Source organism: Mustelus asterias, chromosome 5 (assembly GCF_964213995.1).
Source record: "Mustelus asterias chromosome 5, sMusAst1.hap1.1, whole genome shotgun sequence".
NCBI lineage: Eukaryota > Metazoa > Chordata > Chondrichthyes > Carcharhiniformes > Triakidae > Mustelus > Mustelus asterias.
The window spans coordinates 13,526,168-13,540,578 of NC_135805.1; the positions used below are offsets into that span (position 1 = coordinate 13,526,168).

Here is a 14,411-nt window from a genome sequence, read left to right on the forward strand (position 1 = left end):
TTGTGCATTGTCAAAGGTATATACTCAGCTTGAATCATACACTTCGAATGTTCCTGCTCGGATCTAATGCAATCATCTTCCTGTAAAACAGCTTAATTTACTTTTTGCGTCTTTCACAGCGATCTGTTTACTCTGCACTGCCATATGTTGTTGCAGTTTGGCTACTGTGTCAACATTTTCAGAACAGTCGATTTTTAAGCCTTTTGGCTACTTCCCAGCCATATCTACCTCCACCACTAAATTTTTCAACTTGTATATTTCATTGCACTTACATGGTCAGCAACCATCTTGTGATTTACCTGAATATTGTCTCCCTTGCTCTGGGCTCTCCTATTGTCTTTGCTCTGGGCTTTTCTGTCATGCTTGCTCTGGGGTCTTTGGTGGCCCTCAGTCTGGAGTCTCTTGTTGCCCACAACGCTTTATTGGGGGTATTAAGGACCTGCTTCTAGAGTTGTGCTCTCTATAGCTTCGAGTTTAAAATATCTGTCAAAGCCTTTCAATATCTCAGTAAATGTTGCCAAGTATTGAGTTATATATTGGCTGGTGAGCACTCCATCGGCAAATGAACCAAAGACAAATAAATATTTATCAGCTTGTACTCCTTCTATTCCTTATTTAATGATGCTAGTCCACTGTAAACTAAAAATTGTCTTCAAGAACTCCCACTCTTTGGCCTGTTTTAACCATTTCCTTATCCAAAATATGTTTGGCTTTTCTAATTTTCTATCCATGGTTGTTTTTTTTTCTTTGCAGTTACAGCTTTAAATGATATTTCCCCTTTAAGGCTATCATTGCAGCAACTGTTTTTTTCACTTCAGGCAGTCTGCAGCTTGTCGATTTATTTTCCCGTGCTTTGTTGGGTTTGACAGGGTCCAAAAATGTTAAGGAGCTTTGTTTGTTTTTGAGACTTGTGAATTACGATGGCAAGTTTGTTTCTAGTTTGGCCACCAAGGCAGCACTACTGAATAATCTGCAGAAAGAAGAATGCAAAATGGGCTTGGTCACAAGCCTGCCAGGAAAGGCTCAACGCACTCGAGCTGAAGTTCACTTCTGCTAAAGTCCTGCCACATGTCAGTGAAGAGTAGCCTGGCTGCCCTGCATCTGGATATGGTATTGGAGCTGTCATCTCCCACACATTTCCTGATGGAATTGAAAAGCCCATTGCATACATCTCGCACACAAGTTCCAAGGCAGAACAGAATTATGCTCAAATTAAGAAGGATGCTCTTGGACTAATCTATGGAGTTAAGTTCCACAAGTATTTTTATGGGCATAAATTCAAGTTAAGTACAGATCACAAGTCTTTGACCTGGTTGCTGCTGCATGCCTACAAAGGTGGGCACTGATCTTACCTGCTTACCAGGACAAAATTACCTTTCGCTATACTTGGCATCATGAAATGTGGAGGCATTTCCCAGACTTCTGTTACTCCAAAGCTCCACAACCCAAGGTGAATTCACTGCTTTCAATGGGAACCAGATGGACATGTTATCTGTTAAAATGGATCAAATTTGACTTGAAACACCAAAAAATATTGTGCTTTCCAAAGTTCACCTGTACACTCAGGTTCGTGTGAACCCCAAGAAGAGAATACTGAGCTCAGACCTTATTACATACATGGATTTGCGTTGACTATGCAAGGTGATTGTTTGTTATGGGGATTCAGAGTTTTTATTCGTCCAAAATTCTAAGCACGAATGTTGGAAGGACTTCACCTTAGTCACATGGGAATCACCAAAATGAAAGCATTGACTCATCTACATGTGTGGTGGTCACACCTGGATAAAGACATTGAAGTGGAGATGCCGGCGTTGGACTGGGATGCATAGTCACTAACTGCCCTCCATGCCAAGAAATGAAGTCCTCTCCTGCACTTGCCCCATTACACCTGTGGGTTTGGCCTGACCGTCCATGGCAGAGACTTCATGTGGACTTTGCCGGACCACTTCTCGCAATGACGTTCTTGATTGTGGTGGATACCCACACAAAGTGGCCTCATGTTGACTTCATGGGAACAACTACTTAAGCAAAGACTATTGATGCTCTCTGGAATGTGTTCACTACTTTTGGATTGCCAGAGCAGATTGCTTCCGACAATGGCACACAGTTTACATCATGCAAGTTTCAAACATTCCTGAAAAACAGTGGGATCAAGCAGATTTTCATCTCCTCTTACCACCCTCACCATTTGAAGTGTTTTGTCTCTTCTAGGCAATTTAGAACACAAGCACAAACACACACCTCAGCTTCTGAGCTAAATTACCTGCCCAAACAGGAAGGCTGCTTTGATTCTACACAAAAAGAAAATACCTCTAAGAATCCACCTCATAAGGTTTTTATATAGCAGCTATTTTCAGCTTAAATGTACTTTTACAAAAGCATAGCATTCAGGCATCAACTTGACAGGTTTCCTGAACGTTAGTAATTTCTCCATATTGTGCTAATACCAAAATGAATAGTCCTGCTCTTCCTTGAGCCAGGTCTTTGTTATTGTTACAACATCATATTTCCACAACACAGTCTGCACCAGTAACTCACCAATCTTATTTATTATGCTCCTTGCATTCACATACATGCACAGTAACCCTGATTTATTCTTCATTTTTTTCTCCCTTACTCCAACTCTGCCTATGAATTTACTGATCTCTGGGTTCAGCTTCAGGTTCCCACCCTCCTGACAAGCCAGTTCACATTCCACAGGAACGGAGTGGGAATGGAGGGATACAAAAGAATGGTCTAGTTTGGACCAGGGAGCGGCGCGGGCTTGGAGGGCCGAAGGGCCTGTTCCTGTGCTGTATTGTTCATTGTTCTTATGTGTATGTGTTCCTGTTTTTTTTAATTCATTCGAGGGATCAGCCAGCAACATCTATTGCCCATCCCTAATTGCTCTAGAGAACATGGTGGTGAGCTGACTGTTTTAACTGATCCTGCCAATCCCAGGGCTGGAGGGGGTTTCTATCCTGCAGTCTGGCTGGTGTTCAAGGTGGGGAACAAAGAACAAAAGCAATGTACAGCACAGGAACAGGTCCATTGGCCCTCCAAGCCAGTGCTGATCATGATGCCCTAACTAAAAATAATGCTTCCACTCTTACTCGGTCCGTATCCCTCTATTCCTCCCTATGCATGTACCCATCCAGATGTCTCTTAAATGTTGCTAATGTGCCTGCTTCCACCACCACCTCTGGCAGCGCGTTCCAGCACCCACCATTCTCTGCGAGAAAACTTTCTCCTGTACATCTCCCTTAAACTTTCCCCCTCTCAATTCAAACCTGTGCCCCCTTGTAATTGACACTTCTGCCCTTGGAATAAACCTCTGATTATCCACCCTGTCTGTGCCTCTCATAATTTTGTAGACCTCTATCAGGTCTCCCCTCATCCTCCGTCTTCCCAGTGAAAATAATCCTAGTATATTCAACCTCTCCTCATAGCCAATACCCTCGAGACCAGGCGACATCCTGGTGAACCTTCTTTGTGCTCTCTCCAAAGCTTCTGCGTCCTTCTGATAATCTGGTGACCAGAACTGCACGCAATACTCCAAATGCGGCCTAACAAGGTTTTATGTAGCTAATGCAACCTAACCAAGGTTTTATATAGCTACTCCAAATGCGGCCTAGTCAAGTTTTTATATAACTCTCCAAATGTGGCCTAACCAGGATTTTATATAACTCTCCAAACGCGGCCTAACCAGGGTTTTAAATCCCAGTGTTTGTATTCAAAGCTCCTCTCTCTCTCTTCAGGACGAGTGCAGCTCTAACTGCATGTCCGCCCACCTTCAGCACCACACGGGCAGAGGTGCCAAGGACCCATTCCCTTCTCCTGCTGCTTCAGCTCCTGGCTCCTTGTGTAATAACCAACATTACTCTGTCCAAACTCGCATCCTCTTCCCTTTCCCCTTCACTCACCCTCAGTAATTTAAGCAGGGGAATGAGGGATCTGCAAATAATAGAACCGACAGAGCCATGATTTCTCTTCCTGACCCTGCCGTTATCAGAAACATTTCAGCACAGTGACATGTCAGTCTTGATACGGAGTGCGACAGATAAGTGTAGTGTGCAGTCTGCTGTGTTAAAGGTTACCCATACTTAACATTTTCATATCATTTTATATAACTAACCTACTGGATACTTCAATGACACTATGTACAGATACCAAACGGATCTGGGAGGTTGCAGGTTCTGTTGGTCAACACTACTTGGTTAGTTGATCTCAGCTAGGGGGTTAGCTGTTGCACTAATGTCATCAGCTTGGGGGGTGGTTGATCAACCAAGATTCACCATTCTAGGTATCTAGTGGTTGCTGCAGAAAGAGTGAGAAAAGGATTGGGCTTGACTGCAAGTAGTCCTTGAGTAGCCTACTAAGACCTGCTCTGTAGGGTGTCATTCATAATGAGTTACTGGAGTGAGATTCTGGCGGTTACAGATCTGTGTGGAACAATGCTCCCAATATTAGGCTGTGCCTTCGGTGGGGGAAGGAAGGAAAGCAACCTCGTTTATGGTCAAAGTTTGAGAGAACACTACTTGTGTTTTGCCCCACTTAGGGTGCTCCACAAGCTATTGAGTAGGAGATGGGAATGGTCAAGTGTGAGGGAGGGAAGTTTACAGTTGAAGGCGTTGGCTTTTCAAAGACTTTTGAAAGAAGACAGATTGGCAAAGTGGAGTGATCTTCACTTGTCCCATTCCTTCTAAAAAGTCATTTTAAAAAAGTCACCTCAATAGATTATTTTAAATATAAAACTATTTTGGGAAATCCTCAGTGTATTAGAAAATATAATGGTAATAATTTAGGTCTTAAAAGATATTCAGCAGTCATCACACACAGCCATTTAGGCAGTAATTGGGTGAATTCTGAACTTTATCTGATTTGCCACTGGTTTGGGCTGAGGCTTCCCTTGTTATTGTTGATATCTGGAGCAAAGATTCATCCTGCAATCAAATCCTTAGTTAAAATACCATTGGCTGTGCACCAGTGTCCTCACTGAAGGTTAATGTGCTTTTGATTGTTTCCTATAAGTTAAGTGGTTTTGGATCAGGAGTGTCCAGAGGCAGGCATAATCTAACTTACTGTGAGCAACGCCATCTATAACCTTTGTCTGTTGTGTCTCCTTCATGCTACACCCAGCACCATATCTGCATAGATTGAGCTGTGCTCATCTTAAACAGAAAGGGGCCAGCTGAGTATGTAACTTACAAAAAGATCAACATTGCGAGTTTTGGGTAGTGGCGAGATAGAACATGTCTCAGGGAAATGCATGAGGTGAATCTAAGGCACATCTTGTTTATGTGAAACAGTAGCAGTTCAGTGTAGGTGATATTTAGCCTAAAATTGAACCTTCTGCTGTCTTGTTGCAGGGACATCAAACCAGACAACATTCTTCTGGATGTAAATGGGCATATCCGGCTGGCAGATTTTGGCTCCTGTCTGAAACTCATGGAAGATGGAACAGTAAGTTATGAGGCTGTCACTTATAAAGCTTTTGCTACATTTATACTTACCTAGACTATAGATGCGAACACTTGAGAATGAAGTATTTCCCAGTGTTTTTTTTATCCAAGTTGGTGTGCATGTTTGGATGCAGAGTAAAGATTGCACCATACCCATGGCAATGCTTTAATCCTAATTTCTGTTTCCAGCACCGCTTCTTCATCCCCGTGACTTTCTATTTCCCGCATCAGCTGTTTTTGAGATCTCACTGTGCAGTGAGGCCCCAGTTCAGCTGTCAAATGCCGTGTGCGGCCAAGCAAAAGTAGAACCATTATAGCTTATGCTATTTTGATTAAGTAATATCACTTTTTTTATTATCCAGTTTGAATTATACCAGTAACAAAAATACCTCGCCAAAACATACTGGAGGGAAGCATTTCACAAATGCACTGGTTCAAAAAATCAGCCAGCTGGGTATTGTCGAATAAAATACCTCCTATCCCAAATATAGCCTGGCCGTTGCTTTACATCAATGTTAGATGTTATGGTGTTTTCAGTTTTTATGTTAACTTTGAGCTTCCAGCATCTTCATTTAAATAAATGCTACATCTTTGTGTTTGCATAAAAAATGTATTTTTTGTAATAGTTTATAACTTTAACTTTATGACAACAGTGGGGCTACTAATTGTAAATTGAGCTAGATGAGCCAAATAGCCTCCCCTATCTGTACTTGTCTTTGTGATATACTCATAACCAGTTCCTTTTTCATTCCAGCGAACGATTTTTCTGCTCAACAAGGACCAGGTAACCCAGGCAGGCAGCACGTGTGTGTCTCACGCCCTCAACTCTGCACACTGGGGATCACGCTGTGCTTTAGCAGCATCATGTCTCAGACACAGAGAAAAATATACCAAAGCTCAACAAATTCATGCAAGACTAAATACCTCACGTGCAAATCCACAATAACCATCTCACTCACACAGCCCTTAACCACATTAACCGCCTCAGTCAGCAAGCACTTTACAATAAATACCTCACTCAGAGAACTCTTTACAATAAATACCTCACTCACACAGCTCTTTACAATAAAAACCTCACTCACACAGCTCTTTACAATAAATACCTCACTCACACAGCTCTTTACAATAAATACCTCACACACAGCTCTTTACAATAAATACCTCACTCACACAGCTCTTTACAATAAATACCTCACTCACACAGCTCTTTACAATAAATACCTCACTCACACAGCTCTTTACAATAAATACCTCACTCACACAGCTCTTTACAATAAATACCTCACTCAGAGAACTCTTTACAATAAATACCTCACTCACACAGCACTTTACAATAAATACCTCACTCAGAGAACTCTTTACAATAAATACCTCACTCAGAGAACTCTTTACAATAAATACCTCACTCACACAGCTCTTTACAATAAATACCTCACTCAGAGAACTCTTTACAATAAATACCTCACTCACACAGCTCTTTACAAAAAATACGTCACTCACACAGCTCTTTACAATAAATACCTCACTCACACAGCTCTTTACAATAAATACCTCACTCAGAGAACTCTTTACAATAAATACCTCACTCAGAGAACTCTTTACAATAAATACCTCACTCACACAGCTCTTTACAATAAATACCTCACTCACACAGCTCTTTACAATAAATATCTCACTCCCACAGCTCTTTACAATAAATACCTCACTCAGAGAACTCTTTACAATAAATACCTCACTCAGAGAACTCTTTACAATAAATACCTCACTCACACAGCTCTTTACAATAAATACCTCACTCACACAGCTCTTTACAATAAATACCTCACTCACACAGCTCTTTACAATAAATACCTCACTCACACAGCTCTTTACAATAAATACCTCACTCACATAGCTCTTTACAATAAATACCTCACTCACACAGCTCTTTACAATAAATACCTCACTCACACAGCTCTTTACAATAAATACCTCGCTCACACAGCTCTTTACAATAAATATCTCACTCACACAGCTCTTTACAATAAATACCTCACTCACACAGCTCTTTACAATAAATACCTCACTCAGAGAACTCTTTACAATAAATACCTCACTCACATAGTTCTTTACAATAAATACCTCACTCACATAGCTCTTTACAATAAATATCTCACTCCCACAGCTCTTTACAATAAATACCTCACTCCCACAGCTCTTTACAATAAATACCTCACTCCCACAGCTCTTTACAATAAATACCTCGCTCACACAGCTCTTTACAATAAATACCTTGCTCACACAGCTCTTTACAATAAATACCTCGCTCACACAGCTCTTTACAATGATTACCTCACTCAGAGAACTCTTTACAATAAATACCTCACTCACACAGCTCTTTACAATAAATACCTCACTCACACAGCTCTTTACAATAAATACCTCACTCACACAGCTCTTTACAATAAATACCTCACTCACACAGCTCTTTACAATAAATACCTCACTCACACAGCTCTTTACAATAAATACCTCGCTCACACAGCTCTTTACAATAAATACCTCACTCACATAGCTCTTTACAATAAATACCTCGCTCACACAGCTCTTTACAATGATTACCTCACTCACACAGCTCTTTACAATAAATACCTCACTCACACAGCTCTTTACAATAAATACCTCACTCAGAGAACTCTTTACAATAAATACCTCACTCACATAGCTCTTTACAATAAATACCTCACTCACATAGCTCTTTACAATAAATATCTCACTCCCACAGCTCTTTACAATAAATACCTCACTCCCACAGCTCTTTACAATAAATACCTCACTCCCACAGCTCTTTACAATAAATACCTCGCTCACACAGCTCTTTACAATAAATACCTTGCTCACACAGCTCTTTACAATAAATACCTCGCTCACACAGCTCTTTACAATGATTACCTCACTCAGAGAACTCTTTACAATAAATACCTCACTCACACAGCTCTTTACAATAAATACCTCACTCACACAGCTCTTTACAATAAATACCTCACTCACACAGCTCTTTACAATAAATACCTCACTCACACAGCTCTTTACAATAAATACCTCACTCACACAGCTCTTTACAATAAATACCTCGCTCACACAGCTCTTTACAATGATTACCTCACTCAGAGAACTCTTTACAATAAATACCTCACTCACACAGCTCTTTACAATAAATACCTCACTCACACAGCTCTTTACAATAAATACCTCACTCACACAGCTCTTTACAATAAATACCTCACTCACACAGCTCTTTACAATAAATACCTCACTCACACAGCTCTTTACAATAAATACCTCACTCACACAGCTCTTTACAATAAATACCTCACTCAGAGAACTCTTTACAATAAATACCTCACTCACACAGCTCTTTACAATAAATACCTCACTCACACAGCTCTTTACAATAAATACCTCACTCACACAGCTCTTTACAATAAATATCTCACTCCCACAGCTCTTTACAATAAATACCTCACTCCCACAGCTCTTTACAATAAATACCTTACTCACACAGCTCTTTACAATAAATACCTCACTCACACAGCTCTTTACAATAAATACCTTACTCACACAGCTCTTTACAATAAATACCTCACTCAGAGAACTCTTTACAATAAATACCTCACTCACACAGCTCTTTACAATAAATACCTCACTCACACAGCTCTTTACAATAAATACCTCACTCCCACAGCTCTTTACAATAAATACCTCACTCACACAGCTCTTTACAATAAATACCTCACTCAGAGAACTCTTTACAATAAATACCTCACTCCCACAGCTCTTTATAATAAATACCTCAATCCCACAGCTCTTTACAATAAATACCTCACTCACACAGCTCTTTACAATAAATACCTCACTCCCACAGCTCTTTACAATAAATATCTCACTCCCACAGCTCTTTACAATAAATACCTCACTCCCACAGCTCTTTACAATAAATACCTCACTCCCACAGCTCTTTACAATAAATACCTCGCTCACACAGCTCTTTACAATAAATACCTTGCTCACACAGCTCTTTACAATAAATACCTTGCTCACACAGCTCTTTACAATAAATACCTCGCTCACACAGCTCTTTACAATGATTACCTCACTCAGAGAACTCTTTACAATAAATACCTCACTCACACAGCTCTTTACAATAAATACCTCACTCACACAGCTCTTTACAATAAATACCTCACTCACACAGCTCTTTACAATAAATATCTCACTCCCACAGCTCTTTACAATAAATATCTCACTCACACAGCTCTTTACAATAAATATCTCACTCACACAGCTCTTTACAATAAATACCTCACTCCCACAGCTCTTTACAATAAATACCTCACTCACACAGCTCTTTACAATAAATACCTCACTCACACAGCTCTTTACAATAAATACCTCACTCCCACAGCTCTTTACAATAAATATCTCACTCCCACAGCTCTTTACAATAAATACCTCACTCAGCGAACTCTTTACAATATATACCTCGCTCACACAGCTCTTTACAATAAATACCTCGCTCACACAGCTCTTTACAATAAATATCTCACTCCCACAGCTCTTTACAATAAATACCTCACTCAGCGAACTCTTTACAATAAATACCTCACTCACATAGCTCTTTACAATAAATACCTCACTCACACAGCTCTTTACAATAAATACCTCACTCACGCAGCTCTTTACAATAAATACCTCACTCCCACAGCTCTTTACCAAAATAACCACCTCACACACAGCTCTTTACCACAATAAACATCTATCATGTCAATGGTTTTTCAGGATCTTGCAGAGACAGTACAGGTGGTACTTCTCCAGGTTTTGATGTGGCGCCTATTCATAGTCCACGTCTCGGAGCCATATGGGAGGGTGGTATCACTACTGCTCTGTAGGCCATGCCAGGTCTTCAAACACTCTCTTCCTCAGGTGACAGTGCGCTGGCACACATGTCGTTGTGCATTTTGAGGACAGGTTGCTAGAGGGCCTTTGGCTTCCGGATGTTTATAAGCCCCATGCTCTCATTCACCTTGGTGAAGGTGTTGACTATGGCTTGATGTCTGTGTGCAGATGCAAGCATTGTCTGCATACTGTAGTTCAGTGACCGAGGAGAGAATGACCTTGGATCTAGCTTGCAGGTGGCGGAGGATGAACAGATACTTGTTTGTTCTTTAGCTCCACTCCAGTTGGAAGCTTGATTAGGGCAAGATGGAGCATTACAGCATTGAAGATCGAGAGGAGTGTCGCTGCGAAGACACAGCCTTGCTTGACCCCCAGTCTGTACATGAATTCGGTCTGTGGTGGACCCGTTGGTCAGGGTGACGGATTGCATATCATTATGAATCAGGCAAAGAATGGTGACAAATCTGGAGGCAGCTGAACTGGAGGAGGACGCTTCATAATCCTTTGCAGTTGACAGTGTCAAAGGTATCTGAGGTCAAAGACAGCCATGTACAAGAGTTGGTGCTGTTCTTTGCATTTCTCTTGTAGTTACTATGCGATGAAGAACATGTCTGTTGTGCCCCTTAGCGGGTGGAATCTGCTTGATGATGCTTCAGCCACAGGGAGAAGGTGATTAAGGAGGACTCTTGCGATAATCTTCCCTGTGGCTGACAGCAGGGAAGTTGTCCTGCAGTTACTGCTGTCAAAATTGTGGCCTTTCTTGAAAATGGTCACAATTACGGTATATCTGAGATCTCTTATCATGCTTCCCTCCTTCCAGCCAAGGTAAATAAGGTCATGTATTTGTGCCAGTAGTGCCTCAGTGGGAATTCCATCTGCTCCTGGTGCCTTGCTGTTGTTTAGCTGTTGTGTGGCCTTTTCTACCCTATGCTGAGTTGGGGTTGTGTTGAGATGGTAGCGGGTAGCATCCTGTGGGTTGGAGTTGAGGATACTTGTGTTGAAGACTGTCTCTCTGTTAAGGAGATCTTTGAAATGCTTCTTCCAGTGAGCACTGACTGCCTCTCTGCTCTTGATGAAAACCTGTCCATTCTTGGCCAGCAGTGGGATGGGGCCCTGGGTGCTTGGGCCTTAGGTGGTCTTGACTGCACTTAAGAAACCTTGCGCTTCATGGTTGTCAGCTAACTGCTGGATGTCCTGCACTTTCTCCACCCGCAATCTGTTCTTTAGGTCACGGGTTTTTGCTAGACCTCTGCCTTCAGCTGTCTGCAGAGGTGCTTTCTTACTCTTGAGTTGGGTTGCTGTTTGTTCTCATTGAACCAATCTTGGTGTTTCCTAGTTGAGTGACCAAGCATCTCTTTGCAGGTACTGATCAAGGAGGCCTTGAGGGCAGACAAGGCGCTGTGGACACCTTGTATGTGTGGGCCACTGGGAGACGCTGGCTGTATACGGCTCTCTTATCAGAGTGTTTGAGCACCTCAGCATTGATTTTCCTGCGGCATTTATTCTATTGCCATGGCTGCTTTAGGATCATGTTGATGTTGCTCATAAGCGGATTAGACAGAGGTCCGTCCAGCAATCATTGCTCCTGTCACAGCACGGATGATATGCAAGTCCTTACAGTTCCTCATTCAGACAATGATGTAGTCATAAGTTCCAGTGCTTGGAGCAAAGGTGTTGCCAAGAGGCTCTGATGGACAAGGTGTTGGTTATGACAAAGTTGTTTTCCAGGCATTTTCTCAGAAGCAGGGTGTTGGATTTCCACGCCATCATTCACCCTCAGGGATCTGTGTCCTTTCCAACTCTGGCGTTGAAGTCACCAAGGAGGATCAGCTTGTCACTTGTTGGGACTGGGGCCAGTATTGTTCCAGACTGCAGTAAAATTCCTCTTTGGACATGTCTGTAGCTTCTAGTGTTGGGGTGCACGTGCTTAGGAGTGGAGTGCACTGGTTTTGGGCTAGTGTGAGCCAAAGGGTCACCCCATCACGCACAAGGAGTCCATGAGACAGCCAACTAGTTAGTTTTTAATGGTAAAGCCAAACCCATGGAGGCAGCGATCTTTTGGTTTACCTTTCCAGAAGGTGTAACACCAATATGTTCCTTGAGCTGGCCTTCCCCTGCCCATCGGGCCTCGCTTAAGCCAGTGATGTCAATGTCAAAACTCTTGAGTTCCCAAGCAACGATAGCAGAACACTGTTCTGGTCTGTTGCAGTAGGTGTTGTCCGTGAGGGTCCTGACGTTTCAGGCACCGAACTTCATTTTAAGGGTTCAAGGTGCCTGTGTGTGAGTTCTTTTCACACAACCCCAACTCGACACGAAAAGTTAAAATGACCAAACATCATTTTAAAGGATGGCCGTTGCACGCCAGCTACTGCACGGGCTTGACGGAGCAAAGCTTTGGTCTAGTGGCAAGGGGATCCAAGGTAACTGGAGACTAGAATCAGTTGTTTGGTCCCAGGACATACTCCTACTGTCCTCTTTTCTCCTTCCCATAGGACCTCTTTCCCTGGGATTCATAAAGTGCAATAGCAACCTCCATGAGGGTGGCATTGGCCTTTCTCTCTCTTAATGGCCACGTTGCTCCTCTCTTTCTGTTAATGGCATTGCTGCTCACTTTGTGGTTACTGCCTCCAGACCCTCTTGTTGATCACTGTTCTAGGTGGTGGTTAATGTCTCGTTTTATCCTTACTCGCACTCATAAGTCCCTCACCCAGACCTCCCTCTACCAATCACACAGCCGTCTACCACAATAAACACCTTACTCACACATCCCTTTACCAGGGTGACAAGATGGACATGCGTTAGTACCTGAGCGACCTTCTCAGACAGACAGGCAAACATATTTCACACACGAGCAGTAAAAGCACATAGAACTTAAATAAATGCATTATACCTTGTTGGCACTACACTCTACATCCCTATGGTATACCATTGCATGCAAGCTTACTTCTCCAACACTGATGTTCATTCAGTCTTGCACATGATTGCACACCTTTGCTAGCAGCACTGAACGGACACAGCTGGACACGCAAGCTGCATTTCACCAGCAAACACGTCTGCTGTTCATATAATTTATTCCTTAATAAATTTTCAGTGAAGCCTTTCCATTATATAGTTTTCTTCTAATGTTCTAATATTTCGTAGTAATCTTCACCTCTATACTATGTATGTGTTCAGGTATAGAGCCTTCATGCTTACCTTATTGACACAGATTGGAAAGTGTATCACAGCTTCTGTCACACATGCAAATGTTAATTTTCCAAGGATAAGCGCCAACTGTTAGCGTGTGATGATGAAGTTTCTGTAGTTTGGCAGCGAAAAAGAAATTTTATTTTTAAGTATTAAAATTAAGCGTGCGCTTTAATTCCCATGAGGTATTTCCTGAACCGCACTGTTGCATGTATAGCTGACTTTGAGACAATTTTGCTTACTTTCTGCTGAGTTGTTTCTGCTCGGAATGCTGGTTGCTACTGGATTTTTTTCCTCTTCCCTTGATGGAATTCTGTGCCTAAGTTGAGTGGAATGTGGCAAATGGTATATTGGCATATTTCCCTGTGACTTATTGAACTAGAGGACTGGCACTTTTCTTCCTAGTCGGAGATTTGTTTCACAGGCGGAGTTTTCTAGTGTTATCATATTGGAGATTAGGCAGAACACATTGGTTCAGTTTTGAATTTGGATATGTAAATCACCAAGCTTTATTTAGTAGTACATCCCATGCCTACAATCCCACCACCTAGAAGGTCAAGACTATCAGATACAGGGAACACCATTGTCTCCAATTTCCCGTCATAGTCATCCTCCATTCTTGCTTGGAAATATATCACCATTCCTTCGTCATCACTATGTTAAAATCCCGGAAGCTAATAGGTATCTTCACCACACAGACTGCAATGGTTCAATGAGGTAGCTCATCACCATCTTCTCAAGGACAACTGGGGATGGACAATAAATGCCAGCAACACAATATTCTCAAGAATGATTTTTAAAAATGTTACATTTGGCTTCTGAAATTCTAGATGAATCACTTATCTTCTT

The 14,411-nt window shown here is 41.9% G+C and overlaps 1 protein-coding gene across 1 annotated transcript in view; it reads left to right on the plus strand.

The window, feature by feature from the left end:
- Window positions 1-14,411, plus strand: part of LOC144493948 (serine/threonine-protein kinase MRCK alpha-like) — a 498,859-nt gene that overhangs the window by 317,305 nt on the left and 167,143 nt on the right. The window contains exon 6 of the mRNA XM_078213524.1: window positions 5,349-5,442. Within this exon, the coding sequence (XP_078069650.1) occupies window positions 5,349-5,442 (94 nt within the window). The remainder of the gene's footprint in view (window positions 1-5,348; window positions 5,443-14,411) is intronic.